We start from the raw sequence: 24,902 nt of genomic DNA, 5'->3' as shown, positions 1-24,902 counted from the left end.
GCTTTGAGGCTGAGGGATTGGACAAGAATTGACATCCAGTGTTAGGCTCATCCCCAAGGAGTTCACTGTTCCTCCTAGGCGTGGGGTGATCCTTTCTCAGCAAAACCCTATCACTGTTAAATGGCAACAGATCACAAATTGGTCTGTTTGTCATCGACACAGAAGCAAAACTATGCTGAGCTTCCTGTCTCCAGTGTGACATTTTCCCTGCCTATGTTTCATCATTCTAAATTGGACAGCAAGGGAAGGATCGGCTGGCCTCTCTGCCTGTCTCTATCTATAGTGCTCTAGCCACCATCTCCAAGGTGCTAAGACTCCACTGATTGATGACGATATCGCTAAAATGGTTACATTCTGAACCAGAACAAGGAAGGTGTTATTTTCCGAATGTGCAACTTAGGGGAGGAAGGAGACTCCTTGGAAGTTTCCTGTGTTGATCTGTCTCCAATGTGGCCCCGTGAAATATTCGCCTATAATAGCAAATCTCCTCCCAGGATGAACCTTAAGAGACATCCTTAAGAGATTTCCTAGCAGTAATTAGGGGGATGTATTATTGCTAAATCCTGAACTCACTGGGAGCCAGGTTAATTTGGAAAGATAAAAGTGCCGCCTTGTGGCAAAAGGCCACTTCTTGGCACCTTAAATCAAGCACAGCCCTGCGCAGGGCAAGAGTAGTAATTCTGAAGATGTCTGTACCCCCGCTGACACCCCTTTAAGGAAACTACTATGGAAAAGGCCAAATGAAGCATCAATGTGCAAATACCATTTAGCAAGTACAGATAAGCTGGGCAAAATCATGCTCGGAGCACTTTAAAAAAGATTCAAATGTTAATTCATTAGCACTAGAACATGCTGTACAAGCAACAGGAAAATTGCAGTTGTCAATGTGTGAATTTAGTCTCGGGGTAAGTTCATCCAAGGAAGTAAAATCTCAATTTAGATCGTTTTTCTATTCGAGCCCCCTTCCTTCCATATCCACGTGTTTCTTTTGGAATGGGGGAGGACATGGTTACTCAGCAAACGTATTTCACACCAAGACAGGGTTAGGGTATTATTCATCCAGGGAAAGGATGTGAAGTTCTCAGCTAAGTAGTTTGAAGTGGTCCTTCTCCGGGTCAAACCACAAAAGATGGAGAAGGTGTTCTGGCTTGTGTGTGTGTGGGTGTGTGTGTGCGCGCGCGCGTGCATGTGTGTGATCGCATGTGAGTCTTCCTGTGTAAATCTCATTCTTTTTAACGAGAAATAATTCAAAGGGGAAAGAGCAAAAGATTTTCTGGCATTTTCTTGTTTTACTTCTCAGAAAGTCTACCAGCCCATCATGGCAGGTGCGTGGGAGTAGCTGCGCATTGGTTGTTGGGGAGGGGAAGCCCAGCTGTGTGAGCTCACCTAGCCCAGCCAGCACGGAGCAGAGTCCCCAAGTCCATCTGAGGCCTAGACAGAGACCTTAGAGCTTGGAAGTTGTGGCCAACTTGGCCCACTCTGCTTGCTGGTTTGAAAAAAGAGCTGTATTCCAGGTCGAGTTTGACAGGCTGTGTTCTATATCAAAGCAACAAACAGACTTTCATTTCAGAATGCATCTGGTCTCTCAAGCCGTTCTATCACAAGCAGCTATTTTCTTTAAATGGAAAGTCAGGGCAGTTTATTTTTCTCAAAACCATGCTGTCAGCTCTTCTGTCTGACTCTTGACGTTTTTACCTGTTCTACACAACAGCAAAGCTGTTCTTAAAACGGTGGTGGGGGGATACATTCCCTGAGGACACTATACTTGTGATCTATTTACAAAAATCGGTGCCTCAAAGGGCACATAGGTCAGAAATAAAGATGGAATGTATTTAGAGTCAACTTATTTAGAGAAAAAGGGATGCTAAACCACTCTTCTAGTTAGGGTCCTTGAACCAAAATAAATCTCTTCAAATGACCCATCTATTTTTATTCTTATTGGGCATTTGAAGCTTTCATGAGAAAGGGGTAATTTTAAAAGTTCTTATCCCTATACACCTTAAGTCTTTTTTTGTTTGTTTGTTTGTTCTTGAAGACAGTGTCTTGCTCTATCGCCCAGGCCAGAGTACAGTGGTACAATCAGGGCTCACTGTACCCTTGACCTCCCTGGGCTCAGATGATCCAACCACCTCAGCCTCCTGAACAGCTAGGACTACAGGTGTACGTCACCAGGACCAGTTAATTTTTGTAGAGACAGGATTTCACCATGTTGCCCAGGTTGGTCTCAAACTTCGAATCTCAAGTGATCTGCCCACCTTGGCCTCCCAAAGTGCTGGGATTACAGGCGTGAGCCACCACACCCGGTCTCCAAGTCATTTTTAAATGAAAGAACTCTAGTTTCTAAAGCATATAACTGATAATATGTATGTACACATGTGACATAGGTGCTATGCATGAACACACATCTGCAGTGTTCGGGTGAGGCCACTATACCACATCACATTCTCCATCATTATTAGTGTTCAAGTGTTGCTCAGCCACTGTTTCAAAAGTGCACTGATTTGTTTTTCTGCACTCATCTAAGCAAAAGATTCATTATCATTTCAAAAACCATTTCTAACTAGACAGAATTTGAATTGTAAGTATGCAATACTCACCTAATTAAATAAGAGTAATATTATCAAGGGAAGGGGTATAATAATCTTTGGTACAATAATCTTACCTGTAACGGTGCTAAGATTCTCAGATGATTTATAGTATCAAAAAATCATTCTTAAAGTCACCACCTTTCATATTCATTTCCTAAGACATGTCTTTCCCTCTTTATAGCTGTCCCCTCTTTATCAATTGCAGAGCAGCACATTTAGTTTGTTAGTGGAAAGAAGCTACCTTCTCTTTTCTAATACCTCACAGATGCTAATGACACATGAATTCTACAGTATTTAAAGGAAAAGAAAAACCACTTGCCCAGTTAGGAATTAAAGGAAGCCACATGAAAGCTAAGCCTAGAAACATCCTAAATAATTTTATGATGACCAATTCCTCAGCTAAAAATTACGAAAAAAAATATACAATTAAAAATGTAGAAATCCACACCATTGTTTTCTACATAACATCAATTTAAGTGGTTATAAATGAACCATGAGTAACTTATTCTTCTAAATGATTTAACCTTTCCAATTCTCATTTCATCTGTTTTCCATATTTAAAAAAAAATCAAAGAAATTCAAGATATGGAAAAGACACGCTGCGTGAGGATCTGAAACTGATTTGGTAGCTTTGGAGTTGACATAATCTTGGCCTGGTGCAGCTCATTTTGGAAAGCTGCCTCAAATTTCCCCTGGTTTTGAACTTTTTTTTTTTCCTTACCACTTTCATCTAGCAAGAAATCATCCTGGTAACGGAACTTCTCCGGTCCACATGCAATAAAAATGTCATCATCACCAAAAAAGTCCTGAAGGCACATCACCTACAAGAGAAAAGCATGGCACTCAGCAAGGGTGGTAGAAGAGCAATTACAACAATGCAACCCCACGAGCAGATGTCTGCATAAAGCCCCTTCCCACCTAATGGAATCAACAGGGCAGCTTCTCCAGAGGAATTTCAAAAGAGGGGTTCGAGCATCTGTTACTAGTAAGAAACATGTTCCATTTCAGTTCTGCAGGAAGATGGGATAAGAAAAATAGAACCGGTAACTGTCACATTTATTACTTGATATATCAATAGGCTCTGAGGTAACAGCCCTTTGTTTCCATAATAGAGTAGGTGCAGAGGCCCTTTCCTCTCTGGAAGGTAATATGCCTCGATAGCAACACAAATCAGCATATGGTTTTAACAACAAGTATGTTTAGTAATTGATGCGATCATATACACATGAGAATCACTGAAGAAAAATATTTCTCTCTTAATATGAACATAATCATCTCCTTTAGGCCCATCCTACCTCTAGTTGAAAGAAAAATGGAACTCTTTTAGAATTAATAATAAACAAATGAAGCTATGGCTTAGGCTTAGATAGAGAGATGATGGTAAATGTGTGCCCACTCCCAAGCTCTGCCAACCTCTAAAACTCCCAGGCCGCCCAACTTCTTCTTGTCATGTAGAAGACAAGTTTTAAGGCAACCTTTTGATATTTACTCAACTTACTCTCCAATGAAAACTTTAAGAGAGCTAAATGTCATTTTTGCAAGTAACTATGACCAAAATGAATAATTTTCAAACAATTTGCTCTTTGTCTTTGGATAGACTATGTAATAGTTTGTTCACATTATGTGTAATATGAACACTAGGAACACTGCCGATTTCTATCTGCTTTCAATTTCCTTTGACCACTTGGGCGAATCATAAGATGGCCAATTGCAGGCACCCATTCAGAGCTGTATGAAATAGACGTTGTAATACCATTTTCCCCTGGATATTTGAGGACCAGAGACAAGCCTTTCTGGAGTGCTCAATTGTTTGGGCCTGTGTTTACAATGAGCTCCCCTCTGATTTGTCTGCAGTTTCCTCTGTGGGCACCTCTGGGGTTCTGCTTTGTTGTCAGTCCCTGGGAATATTACTATGATATATCACATGTGCTATAAAACCTAAAGTATAAGTTGAGAGAACACAGCATTATTTAGAGTCCCCAAATGCAATGATGTGTGAGCGTCAGCGTGTCTTTTCCAAAGAATGTCTCTTTCTAAATAATCACTTGGCTGCAGTTTTTAAAAAGAAATTTCTTTAACAGGTTGGTAATCAACAAGAAGCATGAATAAGGTATATCCACGGTTGTCAGTGTTTAGTTGGCCTGTGAAAGCTTAAAAACACAGGGTATTTAAGAGGGATGCTATAATTACTGAAGAAGATAAACTGAAGGGCTTCAAGAGTGATGTCAGAAGCTCTGATATTCTACTTGGTACAAAAGCAGACCCTTTGAATTCAGAACCCAGTCTCCATTTCACTCCTCTCTCTCTGACTCCAACCCAGTCCTGTTCATCTTTACCTTCGTGACATCATAACTTCCTCCAACTTCATCCCAATCAACCCCCCATGGCCATTTTCATTTTACATTTCATTTACAGGAAGTCTTTACTGAATGCCTACCACGTGCCAATTAGCATCTGGCACAGACATACACAAATGAAGAAATCATGATCTCTGCCCAAATGTGAACAATTAACCCAAAAGAGCAGTATCTCCTAAAATGTGGATGGTTAATATGTTTTGTGCAAAAGAGAGTTCTAAAGCCAAATGGATTTAGAAAATATTTGTTTCCAAACTCCTCAAAATCCTTAATGTTCTAATGTACACCATGATGTCAAGAAGAGATAGAAAAATTCAGTATTTCCAAAACTTATTTGATTCCAGACCTTTTTTCTCACACAGCCTCATACAGACAGATGGTGCTCCTCAGAGTTCTCTTTGGAATTGGGCTGCGGCCATAGGTGAAAAGATCTCTGGGAGCACAGGAAAGAAAGAACAGTTACCCACTCTGCTCCTAGGCAGCCATGCTTCTGCGGCTGATAAATATTTCATTGCCAACTGATTTACTCACTCAAACATTTATGATGGGCCTATTCTGCATCAAACATTTTGATGATGTATCTCTGATCGATGAAAAATACTGTTTTTTAAAGGAAACACATTCCCACCATTTGCATTTGAGAACATCTGATTGCTAACCACATCCTGCTCATCAGTGTGTGCATGTTTCATGCCACTTCTACATGGACAAATAACTATCATCAAAACTACAACAGGTTTTAAGCAGGTTGCTAGCCAACGCTCTTCCCTCAGTTTACTGGTGACCATTCTCCAAGTCTGAGACGTAAAGAGCAGAACAGATGATGATCCATCTTCGGCAGTTTAGGTCTGTTTGTTTTTTTTGGCAAGTGGGAAATGAAACGTGATGAACTTTCAATGTTCTTTCCAACACCGAGACTCCAAAAATATAAGAGGAGTGCAATGATTGTCAGAGAAAAGTAACTGTCATCACCGAGCACAAAAAGGCAGGGGCAAGTCGCTTCAGTGCCAAGCAGCGTGCGTTCATTTACCTCTGAATCTTCACTGGTTGAAATGAAAGAATGTGTTGAACTAGCAGAAACTCTTATGTTTTCTGTGGTTTCTGTTATACATCATGTAACCACTTTCCTGCTCACAACTTCCCATTGAAAAAGGTAGGTAGGGTCAGTAGATCAAATTCAACTTTATAAAACTGCTCCTTGTTAGAAGTCTTCTTAAAGAGATGATAGCAAAGGAGACTTAAACACAAGGTTATCCTAAAGATGAATTGAGGATAATCTGTGCACTTCAACACACTTCAATTATCCATTCTCACATACTCTATCACTGATACAGAGGTAGCTATAATGGAGTCCAACTAACAAGAAAGATTATAACCCTCTTCTCTAGACAAATGTACATTAAGAATTTTCCTGAGGCATTACTGTACATTCTGATATCAAGGAATTATGAAAAGGTGAAGGAATTGAAAACCAATGTTTTGCCCAATAATCTGATTTTATTTATCTATGTAGTGTTACTCCCTTTGAAACCTGGTGTTCTAAAGATTCAGTGTAGTTTCTGTTTTTTTTTTTTTTAAGTTCATTTTATGTATGAAAAACATGCTTCTTGTTACAAAGGGATAGTGGCAACTGGCCTCTCTGCTCAATAGGTGTCAGATGTTGGAAACATTCATCGCAATTAGATACAAAGCAGATGCAAAGGGAGAAGTGTCAAGCATGAGAAAAGAGAGATGTCCAGCCTATGGAGAAGCACCTTTCCAAGCTTTTCTGTTCCACCTCCATTGTCCTGCACCTCCCAGGAGAGCTGGTCTTGTCAGAGCCTGCTCTTCTCTGAGGTTTCACTATGGTCAGAGATTCTGCCCCTGCATTAACTTTCAAATCCAGGCCTTTTCCCCACTCTCCTCTCCTTTACTTCCAGCACCAAGTCAGTCCAGAGCTTATCCTTCTGCCTGTGGACCTTGGCGTATCACTTAGTAGATTTTCTGGGTTTTCTCAGCCCTATCTCCTTTCTGTCCAATCCATCCTATTTAATTCTGTCAGTCTACTCTTCCTTAGCAAATTTTCAATCTCTCTCTTCATGGCTCAGAAAGCCATCCATGGCTTACTATCCTCAAGTTAAAGTTCAACTTTCTGAGCTTGGCATTCCAGATACCTCAAAATCTGGCCCCAGCCTACCTTTCAAGCTTCCAGTTGTTTTAGTTGTGATGTGGTGCCTGATACTTAAATATGCATTTGTTGGATGGATGGACGATGGATGGATGAATGGATGGATGGATGGAAGGATGAATGGATATATGTCCTAACATGAAACATGTTTCAATTTATCTGCTTTACCTGTTTTTCTCTAAAAAGGGGCTTGTTCTTTCTACCTATGTGTTGTTTTTTTATTTTCTATTTTATATCCTTTCTTACTCTTTGCCTGTTCAAATCCCTCCTATGGCCTATAGCTCAGTTGCAGATTCAAGCCCTACCTTCTCTATCCACTCTAATCCAAAGTGACTCATCCCTGTTCTGAACCTCTATTCATTGCTCAATACCTGCTTACTGAGTGCCCATTATTTGCCAGTCACTGGGCTAGGTCTTGAGAATATGGCTGCCCTTATCCATTACCTCTTTTTTTCCAGTATATGTCTACAGACTTACAATCCAAATAATTCCTGTTGTGAATCAGCAATTCAGCAGACAGGGACTTCCATTAGCTTCTAGTGGTTTTGTCAAAGGCTGGAGACAGGTGCTATCACTCCAGCCCTTGCTCTACCACCATCACTGACTTGGGCAAGTCAGGAAACCTCAATCAGCTATCTTGAAATGAGTCCTGTTTCTATAGTTCCTAACTTCAGTCAGCACAAAGGCAGTATCTCCCATTGGGTGCTATTTTCTGGCATCATGGAGATGTCTGCTTAGGCTCTTCCCCAGAAGCACAGCACTGTCAACAGAGCCCAGCTTCTGAGTTAGCCCAGCTCTTCCACTTGGATGTTAATCTCTTTGTGCCTCGGTTTATCATATCAGTTGTTTTAAGAAGAGTTAAGGTGATGACTCCAAAGAGAATAAGTCCTCAATAAAGTCCAGCTATTTTTATTAGCCCAAATGTATTTTTACTTCTAAATAAGTATACACTGAGTGCATACATAATATAAATTTTAAAAAATGTTTAATAAAGCAAACATGGCCAGGTACGGTGGTTCATGCCTGTAATCCCAGCACTTTGGGAGGCCGAGGTAGGTGGATCACAAGGTCAGGAGTTCGAGGCCAGCCTGGGCAATATGGTGAAACCCTGTCTCTAGGAAAAATACAAAAATTAGCTGGGTGTGGTGGTGCATGCCTATAATCCCAGTTACTCAGGAGGCTGAGGCAGGAGAATTGCTTGAACCTGGGAGGTGGAGGTTGCAGTGAGCTGAGATTGCGCCACTGCACTTCAGCCTGAGTGACAGAGCAAGACCCCATCTCATAAAAAGAGAAGAAAAGGGAAGAAGCAAACACACAGCATGCAGCTCCTGGGTTTTATACCAACGTGCTTCTTTTCTAAGTTGACTTGAAGAAAATGTAGCAAATGGGTGCCTCTTCTTGCTTTGGAAGTAAGGATTCTATCGGTATCATTATTTTGATGAAAAGTACACTTTGAATTGCACAAAAGAATTGGTGCAAAGCTGGTAGAAGTTGCTAACACAAAGGTGGGATAGGGTTTATGCCTCTGATTTCTGTTAGCCTTCCACAGAATGATGCTATGAAACGTGATTTGCAAGCGTATTCACCTGATATCACAAATGTGCTAGGAACCACTGTCTTAACTCAGGGCTTTCTGAGATCTGTCACCAACTTCTAGTTTCGTGAGAACCAGAGATTTTTATTCCTCAGAAAGCTGTTCTCTGTTGAAATATCCTCCACAGCAAAAGATACTGTATGTGTAATATATGCAATTCACAAACCAGGTAATCTGTTTACAGTGCCTGACACTTAACATTCTGTTGGCTAATTTTCAGTTTTTTCTTAGTGTTTTGGTTATTATGTGGAAATCTAACTCCAATGTTGAATGTTTTTCTAACTCCAAAGAAAAACAGTTAATTTATTGCATGAGAGTTTATGTGATGGTGCTTAACATGATGCCATACCCACAATACCTCAAAAAACACGAGTGATTATAATTGCCAGATGTGCTGGAAAAAGCCCTTGAACAAGCATCAGGATACCTGGGTTCTGAGCCCGTATTTGCTATAACTGTTTCATGAATTTGGTGAGTGACTTAAATTCTCTTGTTTATCAGTTACTGTATTGGTTCTAATATGCTTTACCACAGTAATTATGTGATAAAGCATAAATTATATGATAAAGATAAAGTAAATATGAAAATTCACTTTTTGGTATAATATACCAATAGGGATAGTCCACACATATTACTACATTTCATCTTCATTATACATGATAACACTTAATCCTTTCGACGATGAAGGAGACAAACTCTATTTGACAATAGTTTATTGCTATCAGTATTCCCATCTTACAGATGAAAAAAACTTAGCCAGGTTAAACAGAAAATCAGTAGGAATGTGAACGCAGTCAGAATTTAACTACCAAGCTGTAGGAAAATGAGTCGATCACGCACCCTCACATTTGCATATTATAAATCTCAGCTGATAAAATAATTATGATCAATAGTTACCATATATAGTACCTTAATAGTACATAATAGCCGGGCGCGGTGGCTCAAGCCTGTAATCCCAGCACTTTGGGAGGCCGAGGCGGGTGGATCACGAGGTCGAGAGATCGAGACCATCCTGGTCAACATGGTGAAACCCCGTCTCTACTAAAAGTGCAAAAAATTAGCTGGGCATGGTGGCACGTGCCTGTAATCCCAGCTACTCAGGAGGCTGAGGCAGGAGAATTGCCTGAGCCCAGGAGGCGGAGGTTGCGGTGAGCCGAGATCGCGCCATTGCACTCCAGCCTGGGTAACAAGGGCGAAACTCCGTCTCAAAAAAAAAAAAAAAAAAAAAATAGTACATAATAAAAATGATGTCTAATAAACCCCCCCCTTTTAAAAGAAGGCAGTTTGAATTATTTCTTTGGCTCAAGGAAGACGTATTTCTTTTTCCGACTCTCTTCATGTGAAATACGAATTCACAACTTTTCCATTAACTTGTCATTACCCACAATCATCCCGAGAGACTAAGCTGCTTATGGAGGAAACAAACGCTACAGACAAATATGGACTTCCTCTCCTCTAAGCTTCCGGCCTGAGTTGTTCTGCAAGGGCAGATATTCAAACACAGGCAATAAAAGCATCTGCTATTTACACATTTCCAAAGCAGGGCCGTGGAATCCATTCCCTCTCACTGGAATAAGATCTCCATGGTGACGCTGACTTCAGGGAGCAGGGCCAGTTTCTCAGCAGAGCCTTGGCAGGGATATTTTCTTTACAAGAGCGCCCTCTTCAAACAAAACAGGGGGATAGCTCTGCCGCCCTGGATGTATTTGAAGCCACAGAAGTCATTGGGTCTTTATCAGGTGTTTCTCATGGTATCAGAGACACCACAATATTTTGCTGTCACCCCTTTAAATAATATATTTTAAGTAAGGTCATAAACCATCACAGAAGTAAAAACGAATACATTCATTCCATCTATTGGAATCTTTGAGTATGGCATATTCTTTCTGTTTTAACTTTCTTTTTCTTTAAATACTTCGTTTATAATTTCTTAAACTTCTTGATACCAGTTAGAGATGGTAGGCTTAAAGGTTCTGGGGTTAACATTTTAATGAGATGCTCCTTACCAAAAAGTAATGCTTATACTTAAAAAAAAAAAAACAACAACAAAACACCTTAGTTACCTATGTATCTAAGGCGCTAAGTTAACAACCTTCCTCTTTCTGCACAATTCATAGCGTGACCATTACAGTTAGCTTTCAGTTAAAACTCGGCACATATGGGGCTCTTCATCCTGCCAAAACTGAATTGAGAGGAGGTTCCTCTTCCAATTTCATTCCATACTTGGCTTCTTCTCTCCACTCTTAGCAATGAGTATTTTTATGCCACATGATATTATAAGTCAACCACTGTGAATTTTTCTGTCCTATAATCATGTAATTCCATATGTTTCTGGTTCTAAAATATGTTCACAATTAGTTTTATAGCCAAATATTAGAAATGTGTTATGTTATTGTCATAAAAACACATTCTCCATCCCTTCCGTACATTTTTGTTTTCATTCTTTGATGATAAATTTATGCAAGTGATAATTTATTTTACTCTAGTTCTTATGGCTAGAAGCTTCTGATAAAAAAACTTCTTTAAAGAAACTGGTTCTTGGCCAGAGGAAAATATGTGAATAAAAAATAAATTAGTAAAGTAATAATAATTAACAGACAGAAGAAAATAAACATCCTCAAAGTACTCTTTACAAGTTTAAAACATGAAGCTCTAAGACTTTTTTTGGATAATACTGTTGAAATTCAGAATAGGCTAGGAGATAACACTCAAACTAACAGGCTGATGCTTTAATGAAATGGAAAAAAATAAATATTCTCCTTTGAAATGCTAGCAATTTGATTCGCTGCGTCAATCAGAAAAAGTCAATTATGTAATCTCAGCACTTTGGGAGGCCGAGGCGGGTGGATCACCTGAGGTTAGGAGTTCAAGACCAGCCTGGCCAACATGGTGAAACCCTGTCTTGAAAAAATAAAAAATAAAATAAAATAAAATAATAAAAATTTTAAAAAGTGAATTATGGAATTGAAAGTGTGGTTCTTCCTTGGATGTGTTCATAGCTGCTGTAGTTGACATTGACATCAGCATTGCAGCTTGCTGTTGAACATACTCTCTGACCCCAAAGGCACCTTTTATGCATGCATCACCATCTTTCATGGATTCAGACTGCAACCTGTTCTAAGTGATTCATCTTTTATTATCTACCCTGTTTTTCTAAATACTAACATTTAGTTCCCTTTCTTTTTGAGGTGGAGTTTCTCTCTTGCTGTCCAGGCTGAAGTGCAATGGCATGATCTTGGCTCACTGCGACCTCTACCTCCGGGGTTCAAGGGATTCTTCTGCCTCAGCCTCCTAAGTACCTGGGATTACAGGCATGCGCCAATACACCTGGCTAATTTTGTATTTTTAGTAGAGACAGTGTTTCTCCATGTTGATCAGGCTGGTCTTGAACTCCTGACCTCAGGTGATCTGCCTGCCACGGCCTCCCAAAGTGCTGGGATTACAGGTGTGAGCCCGTTCTGTTTTGTAAAATGCGTCTCTTAGTCCATTCAGACTGCTATAACAACAAGATCATAGACTGGGTGGTTCCTGAACAGCTGGTATTTATGTCTCACAGCCTGGAGGCTGGAAGTTCAAGATAAAGGCACCAGATGATTTGCTGTCTGGCGAGGGCCTGCTTTCTCACTATAGCCTCACGAGGTGGACGGGACAAGGAACCTCCCTGGGACCTCTAATAAGAGCCCTGATTCTATTCATGGGGATGATGCCCTCGTGACCTAATGGACCTAATCAACTCCCAAAGGCCCACCTCCTAATACATGGCCTTGGAGGTTAGGATTTCAACATGTAGGTGTTTTGGGGGATACAAACATTCAGACCAAAGCAAAGTGTAAAATGACCTTCTAGTAACAAATACTCAGTATCTTGGCTCGGCCACCTGATAGATGTGTGATCCTCGACAACTGTTTAACACCTTCAAGCCTCAGTTTCCTCATATGTAACATGGAGCTACCAATGCTCACCCTGTAGTGTTTCATGAGGATTCAATGAGATAATGTATGTAATCAGTACCAGGCCTGGCTTGTCTCTGTGTTAAATATCATTCTGAGGGATTTTGGGCTATTATTTAAGAATAGAACACTAAACGCTTAAAATAGCTGGGAAAGAGAGGTATGAAGAATAGCGTTTACTCAGAAGGCTTCCAATCCTGGTCTTTTGCCAAGTTAATACCACATCAGTCCTATTACTGTTTGGCTTCTCCCACTAAGACATCCTTTACTGTTGTGTACCTCCTTTTTAGAATAGCTAACCTACTTGCCTGCCTTTCACTTAAGGAATTAAAGGATAGTCCAAGAAAATGAAAACTGTAACACAGTAGTTTCTTTGGAGAGGGTACAAATAATCTCTGGTCTGAACCCAGAAGCTAAGCTAAATCAATTATCTTACAATGAGTGTTCAAGATTAAGGGTGCCCAAGCCCAGGAAATTGGCTTATCTGAACCGTCTGATTGAATTCATCATCTTCCGGGATAGGAAAAGATTAAACTTATGTTCTATTGCTGAGAGGATCTCCCAAAAGATTCATGCAAGTAGGTAGTTGAGATTGTGGCATGGTTTCTAATTAGGCAGAAACATCTTACTATGATAACTGGAAAGAGAAGAAAGAAAACTATTAAGAGAAACACACGAAGCTACATAATACAGAAACTTTTGGAAATCCTTAAGGGGTAAAATGTGGCACCGAGCATATGGCTGGTTGTCTGCGTAATGCTTGGGGAGTGATATTGGACATAACGCTATCTTCAAGTCATTCTGAGGAATACTTCAGGTTGTCATCACCAATGCCAAGAAGTGTTCATAGTAGGAGTCATAAACACAGGGATAAAACAGGACCAACCAGGGATAGGCAGGGAATACGGACGAGTGAAGGTTGGGCCGAAAAAAAAAAAACCAAAAAAACAAAAAAACCCATCAGAGGCAAACTGAATCATAAATGCCCTGTCCAAAGCAAGCAGCATCAGGCACTGTGCTCCAATATTACTTTCTCTGAAAACATTTTAATAGAAAGAATTGTTGTAAATTTAACATCCCCAATTAAAAAATTAAATCTGTGGTACTACGTAAACCCATACAAATGCTCCCTTGGCCTGGATTCAGTCCATTCAACTTTTGATCTACAAACATCCATAAAAATTTTGAAAATAATTATATGGTTAAGAAAGATTTTCAAATGTTTATTCTTTTATGAGATTACTGTATGTTCTTTGTTAGGGTGTTTACTATTTATAAAAGCCAAGATGAAGAGCAAAGAAATGATGCTCTGAGATTCTCCTACTAAATGTACATAAGCCTACAAAACATCATTAATAGAACTGGGGCAAAATAAACTCAGAGTGAAAGAACAGAGTCACTAATCAGCTAGTGTAAGGTGCTTTATAGAAGTCTTGGCATTCAGACAAAGTTACAGAAGTCAGGCTTCAAACCCAGAGAACCAAACCCAACCCACAAAATCTGTGTCAGGCAACATCCTCAGATAGAGTCAGGACTTAAAAATATATATATATTTTTGGTTTTTTTTTGTTTTTGAGACAGAGTCTCACTCTATCACCAGGCTCCAGGCTGAAGTGCAGTGGCACAAACTCGGCTCACTGTAACCTCTGCCTCCCAGGTTCAGGCAATTCTCCTGCCTCAGCCTCCTGAGTAGCTGGGATTACAGGCACGTGCCACGATGCCCAGCTAATTTTTTGTATTTTTAGTAGAGACGGGGTTTCACCATGTTGACCAGGATGGTCTCGATCTCTTGACCTCGTGATCTACCTGCCTCGGCCTCCCAAAGTGCTGGGATTACAGGCTTGAGCCACCGCGCCCGGCCAGGACTTAAAAATGTTTTTAAAGAAACTCATTGCTCTCTTATGATTTTGTTGACTCTTATTCCACATGCACATAAATGCATTCTGGTGCTGTAAGTTTCCCTCCTCATATTTTTTAGAAGGAGCCCAGGACCAGTGCTAAGACCTATGAGGTGTGAGGCCCTAAGAGAGATTTGAAACATGATGTTACATTGATTCCTCACAAGGACTCTTCGGTAAAATCAGATTTCTAAAAAGTTTTGAAAGAAAATTGTAAGTATCAAAAGTATTGGCATATATTTGAGAGCTGAAAACATAAAATAAGTCACTTTGTCTGGTATGTTCTTGTGCCCTGGCTTGCTGCCTGAGATTGTGAAAAATAATAGTCCCTAAGTCATGGAAGTACGCTTTTTCCAGGAACATTTATAAAGGTCACTTGACATTAAAGCGTGGAGTTTGTTGCTTTAAACATTTCTATTTTGAATCTACTTCTCTGCAATACAGCTTGAGATTAAAAGGCATTTTTACACAGTGCAAATGAGTCTTCTTAAGTAAAGGATGTTTTTCAAACAACAATCCCATAAAGCTAACATTTCCAAAATGATTATTAGCATCACCACCACCACCACCATTATAACCACCACCACCATCCCCACTATAACCCCCATCACTACAACCACCACCAACTACTACAACCATCACCACCATCACTGCTATAACCACCACCACCACCACCACCATTATAAACATCATCACCATCACCATCACACATCACCTCTACCACCATCACACCACCATCACCACCATCACCACTATAACCACTAGCACCACCACCACTATTATCACCATCACCACCACCACCACTAATCTAAACCATCACCACTATAACCACCACCAGCACTATAGCGACTGCCACCACTACCATAACCACCACCACCACTATCACTATAACCACCACCACCACCATTACCACTAATCTATCCATCACCACCACCACCACTAATCTAACCACCACCACCATCACCACTATAACCAACCACCACCAGCACTAATCTAACCACCACCACCATCACAGCTATAACCACCACCACTATAATCATCATCATTATAACCACCACCACCACTACCACTACAACCACCACTACCACTACTTTCACTATCATTGCCATCACCTCTATAACCACCACTACCACCAGCACCACTACAATAGCCATCACCACCACCACTACATCACTATAACCATCACCATCACCACTATAACTACCCCCATCACCACTATAACCATCACCACCATTAATACTATAACCATCACAACCACCAACCACCAACACCATCACATACCATTACTACCATCACCATCACCACTACTGTACTACCAACCTCAGCATAACTACCACCACCACCACTACCACCATTAACACCACTATCACCATCATTAGCATCAACACCACCGTCTCCATAACGGGAGCCCCTACAGAACTCTGGATTTTGTTCTAAATGAGCTGAGGACAGAGCCTTTTGTCTCTCGAGTGTCCTGTGCAGCATATTAGTCTGTTCTGTTCACTAGATGCTTAACCACTTCTAATAGATAATAATCATCCCAGTAACATGCAGTACAAAGGCAACCTAGAATTCTAAAATAATTTTAGGAATGAATTTATTTTTTTTTCACCCATACTTAAATGCAGCTACCAAACATATTTACATGGCTTAAAAAATACTGGAGGAAAGTATTTGCTCCCCAAAAAATATATTTGAGAGCAAGTGAGCTCTTAAAAGTATAAATGGAAATATTATCTGGAATTGTTTGAATAATAATACTGTTTTTACATAATTGTATTAAGATCTAAACACAGCTAATGAAAGGTTGAGAGAGAGATGGCAATAGTAAGATTTTAAAAAATTACAGTTCAAAATGAAGGCTTGGTTTCAAGCCATTATGTTTTCATAAATAAATTCTGATGTGGGTACACAACTATGAATACAAACTTGGAGATGGAGATATTCTTAATGGTCTTTTAAAAATTATATATGGTGACAAAAATACCTTATGTCAACATTTCCTCTTTGTCTTTATTGTGTATTATGTATATTAGAGCATCTATAATTAATTCTTTTTAATCTAAATCTAGAGTTGAGTGAGTAACGTAGGGCTGGTTTCCATCTCGCCCACGATGCATGAACCAAGGCATAAAGCATCATGACTTCAAAAGCCTACAGAGACCTGGCAGGTAACATACACAGTGAAGTACGCCAGACATAATAAAACACTATGCAAACAGAGCAATCAATGGCCACTAACACAGGCAGACAATGGGAAATTGATGGCGACTGCACTGACCTGGAACACCCCCCACCCATAAATGGGGCAGCTCCACACTTGTTATGCAGGAAAGTATGCCAGATTGATTAATTTCTTTCCTATGAGAAAGTGAAATCAGATTTTCATCTGAAAGTCCCTGATTTTTAAAAAGCTGGCAATAAAATCATGTTTTATAAGAAACACTCTGTATTGCAAATGAGACATGTCCATGTCCTGGATTCAACCCGTGGGCAGGCAGTTTGTAGTGTCCAGGAGAGAATTCCAGCAGCCATGGTTAATATGTGCAGAGCCAGTACTCTTGGCTGTATCTATGATCTCAAGAGAAACTACCAAGCTTCCGGATAGACTCTAGCTCTTGTAAATTCCAAAGGAAGGGTGGAGCACAGTCAAGACCAACCACTCCTAGAAATTAGAGCTCATGAAAATACCAATACAGCAAGTCTTATGTGTGTGTGTGTGCACTTAAGTGTACATGTTTATGCACACGTGTACCTGGATGCATCTACATGTGCTTACATTCCTGTCCTGGGAAAGGGTTGTGTTAGTCAACAGGTAGTTTCCTGTCTCCTTCCTCTCTTTTCCTGTGCTTGATCATCATAACTTATTCATGGAGAGAGGAGGAGAGAAATAGAGTGGAGAATTTACAACAGGAAATTTTAGAGCAAATGTTACCAGCCCAGTAGAGGTGGAACAAAACTAAATCCCTCCAACAAAGCCAAGAAGCTCCTTCTACTTACCTTTCTCACCCCTTAATCTCTGACTGCAAGGGCAAATCATGGTTTCAAAAGCTACCAACTTCGCCGTAAAAATGAATGATGGCTCTCTAAAAATAAAAAATCTACCATGTGCAGTAATTTTCCTCTTGGCCACATCTTCTCAGCTGAAATGTGAAAAAATCACCAGGGCCATTAAAAACTATTAAAAATGTTAGCTTTAGTTGGAAGGAAGCAGAGTAAATAAAACTCAGCTAACTGGGGAAATGGGTTTAAGACATCAGAGTGAAAGGATAAAAATCAGAGCTTTTATTTGTTTGTTTGTTTACTTATTTGTTTGTTTTAGAGACAGGGTCTCTGTTGCCCAGGCTGGAGTGCAATGGTGAGATCATAGCTCACTATAGCCTCAACCTCCTGGGCCCAAGCAATCCTCTGCCTCAGTCTCCCCAAAAGCTGACTACAGGCACTCATCACTATACCTGCCTAACTTAAATTTTTTGTAGACATGGGGTCTCACTATGTTGCCCAGGCTGGTCTTGAACTCCTGGACTCAAGCCAATCCTCCTGCCTCAGCCTCTCAAAGTGCTGGGATTAAAGCATGAGGCACCACGCCCGGCCAAAAAAAATCAGAGCTTTTCACAAATAATTTCTAATGGTGTATTTTTATTTATTGCATTTCTTACAAATCAGGAATGAGTTGACATTATTATTTTCTCCTTCCACAAACTTATCTCATATTACTGATGGCCTTCTCTCACGATGTCATAACTGGCTCTGAATGTCCCTAGTGGTTCAGTCCATTTATGTACAGAACATCTACCTGGCACAGGAAGATGCTTTTGTTATTTGGATGAGAACATGCTCATGTTTACGTATTTTTATGTTCCAATTCACTTTAAACAATGCAGTAATATAGAATAGCATATAATAGACGTTTTGAGCATTGTCTCCAGAGTCAGAGAAACTCAAATTTAAAAGTCAATTCCATGAAAGGGAGACTTGAGTCACCAATTCAACACATTTCTTCACAGAAAGAATGAGGATAATATTGCATCTGCCTCGCAGGATGATTGAAAGAATTTGATAAGATAATGCATAGGCATGTCAGGCCCAGTGCAAATGTTCTGAAAAAAGCAAATAATAGCAATATAGCCAGTAAGTTAATGTTGGTGAAACATAAACTTCCAAGATTACTCTCAGACTCAAGTATCAAGGAATAGAGAGCAAAATAAATCAATGGTTTCTAGTCTGTCCTTTCCTTGTACCGGTTTTACACTGAAAATTATTCTATCTAACAGCTGTTGGATTCAGACAACCATAAGGCATTATTAGAACTGCAATCAGCACTGACCAAAGTACATGAAAACCATATTTTCTTTCCTGCTGTATATTATCCATTTTTCTTTTATATGTGAAGAATGCAGTGCAATAACTAAATTAAGATAAACTTTCCCCTTGCATCCCATGAAACAATATTCTTTTCAAGTACCTGACAAGTAGATGATTGAAAATTCCCTTGAGGCTGAAACGTTTGTCCATGCCAATCATAACTTCCTTAATGCTAAAGGAAATGAGATCTAAGCATGAACTACCACAATGAACAGCAATTTAAAGGTTTAAAATCACAAAAAAGGCATAGCCATTCAATGCAAATCTCAAAATTGAAGCTTCCTCCTTGTTTCTGATTTAGACAGACTTCAATGTGTTATCCACAAGTTTTAAGTCTGCCTTCAATATTAAGTGTAATCAGATAAAATAAGGTTAAAATCACCATACATGATAGCCACAGTTATAAATTCATTTAAACAAAATCATCATCATCATGTAATTTCTAAAGCAATCAAGTCATAAACTTCTTTTTGCAATTATCTGTAGTGTTATACTGCCCTTCAGTGTCCAAACATATGAACTGTTATCAAAAATTTTTCAGCTCAAGAAGTGTCTATATGAAACTTTATAGTGAACAAAATAGTTGTCTTTTTTTTTTTTTGCAGTATCTCAGTGAAGGGTGTTGCTGAGGGTTGAACTGTGCCCTCTCAAATTCATAGGTTGAAGTTTTAATTCCCAGTACGTCAGGATATAACCTTGTTTGGAAATAGGGTCATTGCAGGACCAGGCGTGATGGCTCACGCCTGTAATCCCAGCACTTTGGGAGGCTGAGGCAGGTGGATCACAAGGTCAGGAAATCAAGACCATCCTGGCTAATACGGTGAAACCCTGTATCTACCAAAAATACAAAAAATTAGTTGGGCATGGTGGCACACACATATAGTCCCAGTTACTCAGGAGGCTGTGGGAGAAGAATTGCTTGAACCTAGGAGGCAGAGGTTGCAGTGGACTGAGATGGCACCACTGCACTTCAGCCTGGGAAACAGAGCAAGGCTCCATCTCAAAAAAAGCAAAAGTGAGAGCGAGAGAGAGAAATACAGTCATTGCAGATGTAATTAGATAAGATGAAGTCATTCTGGAGTTGAGCGAGCCCCTAAATCAATACGACTGGTGGCCTTATAAGAAAAGGACATTTTGACAAAGACACAGGAAGAAGGGCACGTAAATATAAAGGCAGCGATTGGAAGATGTTTCTGTAAGCCAAGGAAAGCCAAAGATTGCCAGCAAACAACAGAAGCTAGGGAAGAGGCCTGGAACTGATTCTCCCTAACAGCTTTCAGAAGAAACCAGCCCTGCCAATGCCTTTATCTTGAACCCCCAGCCCTCAGAAGTGTGAGACAATACATTTTTTGTGTTTAAGCCACTCAGAGCACGGTGATTTATTACAGAAATTTTAGCAAATCAATACAGGTGTGTATTTTTCAGGCACACAGAAATATACAGAAACTAAAATTTTCCAACAAAATAATGGTTAATGGCTTCAGTCTTCCATTGAGTTTAGTTAAGTTATAGAGGGTTTTAGAGAGAAACTCTAAAGCATAGGAAATTCTGGTAACATATATATGTTCTGCCAACCTGAAGAAAGGCAAAGATGTGGTCTTTATTCATTATTTTACATTTATGCTAGTTATTACTTATGTCACCATGACCAGTTCCTGATTGTATGAAAGAGTTGTTTGTACAGATCCTGGATTATCTGGACTCTCTTATGTTCTCTTTGTCTTTTCTGCTTTGTTCATTGTTAGTTGTTTTACATTATCCATTCAGAAGAGTGAACTAAGAACAGGAAAGCCTTTATAGGACACCTCTTTCACTTCTAAGATAGAAACAAGGCATCATGACAATGCCCCAAGAACGAGTGGATGATGGGCAGGATGCTACGCGACAGTGAATTGGCAGAACTGGATTCTCCTCACCGTTTTGTTTTCTTTTTTTGAGACGGAGTTTCGCTCTTGTTACCCAGGCTGGAGTGCAATGGCGCAATCTCGGCTCACGGCAACCTCCGCCTCCTGGGTTCAGGCAATTCTCCTGCCTCAGCCTCCTGAGTAGCTGGGATTACAGGCACGCCCCACCATGCCCAGCTAATTTTTTGTATTTTTAGTAGAGACGGGGTTTCACCATGTTGACCAGGATGTTCTCGATATCTTGACCTTGTGATCCGCCCGCCTCGGCCTCCCAAAGTGCTGGGATTACAAGTTTGAGCCACCGCGCCTGGCCCTTGGATTCTCCTCATCTTGACTCTGTAAATCACTCACAGTGGGAGCCTAACATCTCTGATTGCCAGTTTTGTCTTCTTTAAAATAAGAAATTATACTAAATGAGCAATGTCTCTTCGAGCTCTTTTGTTTCATGACTTACAGAGGAAACCTGCAAGGGGCAAATGGGGGAGGTGAATTTTCTCATGAGCCTACTGTGCTTGAGGCACTAAAAACCAAACGCATCTTTATCAGCAGGTGGAGGAGATTCCATAGTTAGCATAGTGGGGAACAATGAAAACATTTTAATTCCACAATTTACTACAGGCTGATATTGAATGTTTTGGAAACATAATAGGAAGCCTTGCTTGGCCATATTTTGTGAATGTAAAGACCGGGATTGTCAAGAATTGGTTTATACAGAGAGATTAAAGGGTATGAAATTTCTGGCATTGGACTAGTCAACGATAACTTAGAACTTCAATGTTCTAGGTGTTTCTAGAACTATGAAGTAGTTAAATTATTATCATGGATGATATGGTTTGTATCCCTACCCAAATCTCATCTTGAATTGTAATCTCCAGGTGTTTAGGGAAGGACTTTGTGGGAAATGACTGGATAATGGGGGAAGTTTCTCCCATGTTGTTCTCATGACAGTGAGTTAATTCTCATGGGATCTCCTGGTTTTCTAGATGGTAGTTCCTCCTGCATTCTCACGCATTTCTCTCTCTGATCTGCAGCCATGTAAGACATGTCTCTTTCCCTTCTGCCACCATTGTAAGTTTCCTGAGGCCTCCCATGCCATGCAGAACTGTGAGCCAACTAAACCTCTTTTCTTTATAAATTACCCAATCTTGAGTATGCCCTCTTAGCAGTGTAAAAACAGACTAACACAATGGTAGCATAATAATTTGGGAAAAGCAATTTTTTAGATAGAAAAATACTTCTAGAACTAGGAATTAGTAAATTGTTACTACTGTATGAAGTTAAACTTGGAGAAGACCATCTTTTTCAAATTAAAACTACTTTAAAATGCAATAAAGTCCTCTTGTATCAAATTATAAGAAGATAAGTGGAAACAATCAAGAATTATTATGGCTCATTTTCTCTGCAGAACTTCTGGAAACTAATTAAATTTGGAAAATAAGGGGGTGTATAAAATTGTAGAATTAGAGACATTCAAAAGGAATGTGCCATGAAGTGCCAGATTTTGAGAATTTATAATATAGGGTTGTGAAGAGGAAAAAAAAGAAACAATTTTCACTAACAATGAAATCATAAGAATCCCAGGAGCGTTTTGTAAAAGAGGAAATGAACATGCAAATAGCACGAATGCAGGATTTAAGATTTCATAGGCAGTGCTAGAGTTTTTAAACGTCCATCTTCCTTTCCTACTTGGCAGATTAACTTTACTACCTAAAAATTCTGCCTTCAGGAAGATGTTAAATCAGCAAAGCAAATTACACTGAGGCATGTAGCCGGAAATATTTGTTTTCATCTCGTAAATTCAAATCTTCGTAAACGACTTGCTAGAACATACTTTTTATTTTGCTTGCATCCAAGTTTTCCTACACATACAAAAATCTGAGCATCAAAAAGAAACATTCTTGGAAGCTATTACTTCCAAGGGTTTTGTAAATTGAAATCTACAGGCCAAATCTTTTTGCACAGCCCTGGAGCTAAGAATGATTTTTACATTTTAAAATGGTTGAAAAAAAAAAACAACTCATGAGAAGGATCACATTTTGTGACAGGTAAAAAATGGTAGGAAATTCAAATTTCAGTGCCCATGAATAAACTTTTAGGAACACAGCCATGCTCACTTATTTACATATGTCTATAGCAGCTTTCCAGATACAGAGTTCAGTAGTTGCAACAGAGAATATATGGTTCACAAAGCCTAAAATATTTACTCTCTGACCTTTTCAGAAAACGTCTGCCAACCACTGACTTAAGCCATAACTTAAGTTGCTGTGACATGAAATCAGTAAGTTCCTTTACATCATGTCCTGGAAGACACTGTTCTGAGATCACGGGTACAGTTCTTCACTCCGTCTCTTCCTAACACAGGGTGGGTGCTTCATGAATGTGTCATTCATGATACTAATAATTTTAGAAATAAGTGCAACACACAGCCATCTTTCAATAGGAAAAGAATATTCCTGTATATGTCAATAAATCTCTACTCTGTTTGACCAATGAGTCAAGCTGGGCATGTGTTGGCCATCTGTATTTACATGACCAGTTGGTCCAAAGGACCAGCTCCACTGATTCTTTGACTCCAATGTAACTGAATTAACACGAGCATCTGGAGCTTTTGTACTGTGTGCACGTGGCCCTAATTCCATCTGATAGTTCCATGCTCTTTTTTAGCCAAATGTTATTCACTTGGTTGTAAGCGATGTTTCCACATTTAAAAATATTTACTTTTTTAGGGATCTCAGTTTACCAGTGGCTGTGCAAAGCACAGAAAGAGAAAATTCCTACTCAGGGAAACCTTGAAATGTCCTCCCATGAAGAAAAGTTCATCAGAAAGCAGCTAAAGAATAGTTAAGAAACCACACTGCTCCCCTCCTCTTCTAGGAGGACTGACTGGAAGCCACCGAGAATCAACTAAGCTTATTTCCTCTGCTTCCAGGTGCCCTTCCACTCTCAGGGGTGGAGTAGAGCACTTGCGTTCTCTCTCTCTCTCTCTCTCTCTCTCTCTCTCTCTCTCTCTCTCTCTCTCTCTCTGTCTCTGCTGTTTTGTTTTGTGCTGTGTCCAACCTTAGGAATACTGTTCAGAGCCATATAGAGAAAAAAAATGACCAAAAATCCCAAATCAAGAACAATAAGAGACTGTAAGGGATCTGAACTTCTCATTCCAAAGACAGGAGGGCCATAAGGAGAGTTCCTAGACATTTAAAGCAAGATGTCAGGAGCTAAGGAAACTCTGAGGAACAACAGAAAGTTCAAAGCAAAGAGACAAACAAAACGCACACAAGAAACATATGAAAAATTTTTTTTGAAAATACAATTCATTTAAAAATCCAAATGGGTTGCCACCCATTAGGGTGGTTATCATTAACAAATAAACAGAAAACAGAAAATAACAAGTGTTACTACAGTTAATTTCACAGATACCTTGTGGGGAGAATTGGTGAGGTCAAAAGGAGAAAAAGTAGCCTCATTTCGATGCCCTAAATGTTTTTTTTTTTTTTTTTGAGACGGAGTTTCGCTCTTGTTACCCAGGCTGGAGTGCAATGGCGCGATCTCTGCTCACCGCAACCTCCGCCTCCTGGGTTCAGGCAATTCTCCTGCCTCAGCCTCCTGAGTAGCTGGGATTACCGGCATGCCCCACCATGCCCAGCTAATTTTTAGTATTTTTAGTAGAGACGGGGTTTCACCATGTTGATCAGGATGGTCTCGATCTCTTGACCTCGTGATCCACCAGCCTCGGCCTCCCAATGTGCTGGGATTACAGGCTTGAGACACCGCGCCTGGCCTTTAGTGCCCTAAATGTTAATTGCCAACCTCAGTTTGCACATGGGGCAGTGGCAGAACAGAGATGAGACTGGGCTGCCCGTGAGCATCCAGGGTCATGGAGCCAGCAAAGAGCCCATGGAGTAACAAAGAAACAAGCTATACATTGTTAGAGTAACATACTTGACAGGCAAGAGCAGACACCCCAGGAATATACTCAGTTCTATTAAAAAGAAAAGTGAGTGAAACCCAGCTCTTCAGCATTGTGTAGCTCAAACAACCAACCCAAGTTAGAAGATTTCCGCTCTTCAACAATCTGCTGTGCT

At 39.9% G+C, this 24,902-nt stretch overlaps 1 protein-coding gene across 4 annotated transcripts in view; it reads right to left on the bottom strand.

Moving 5' to 3' along the window:
* Nucleotides 1–24,902, bottom strand: part of DCLK1 (doublecortin like kinase 1) — a 350,533-nt gene that overhangs the window by 172,743 nt on the left and 152,888 nt on the right. For all 4 annotated transcript variants that reach the window (XM_039473245.2, XM_074387830.1, XM_039473244.2 and 1 more), the window contains exon 4: nt 3,310–3,409. In XM_039473245.2, coding sequence (XP_039329179.1) covers nt 3,310–3,409 — 100 coding nt within the window. The remainder of the gene's footprint in view (nt 1–3,309; nt 3,410–24,902) is intronic.

Source organism: Saimiri boliviensis, chromosome 16 (assembly GCF_048565385.1).
Source record: "Saimiri boliviensis isolate mSaiBol1 chromosome 16, mSaiBol1.pri, whole genome shotgun sequence".
Taxonomy (NCBI): Eukaryota; Metazoa; Chordata; class Mammalia; order Primates; family Cebidae; genus Saimiri; species Saimiri boliviensis.
The sequence above is the reverse complement of the archived record's forward strand: the minus strand, read 5'-3'. Positions and strand labels throughout refer to the sequence as shown.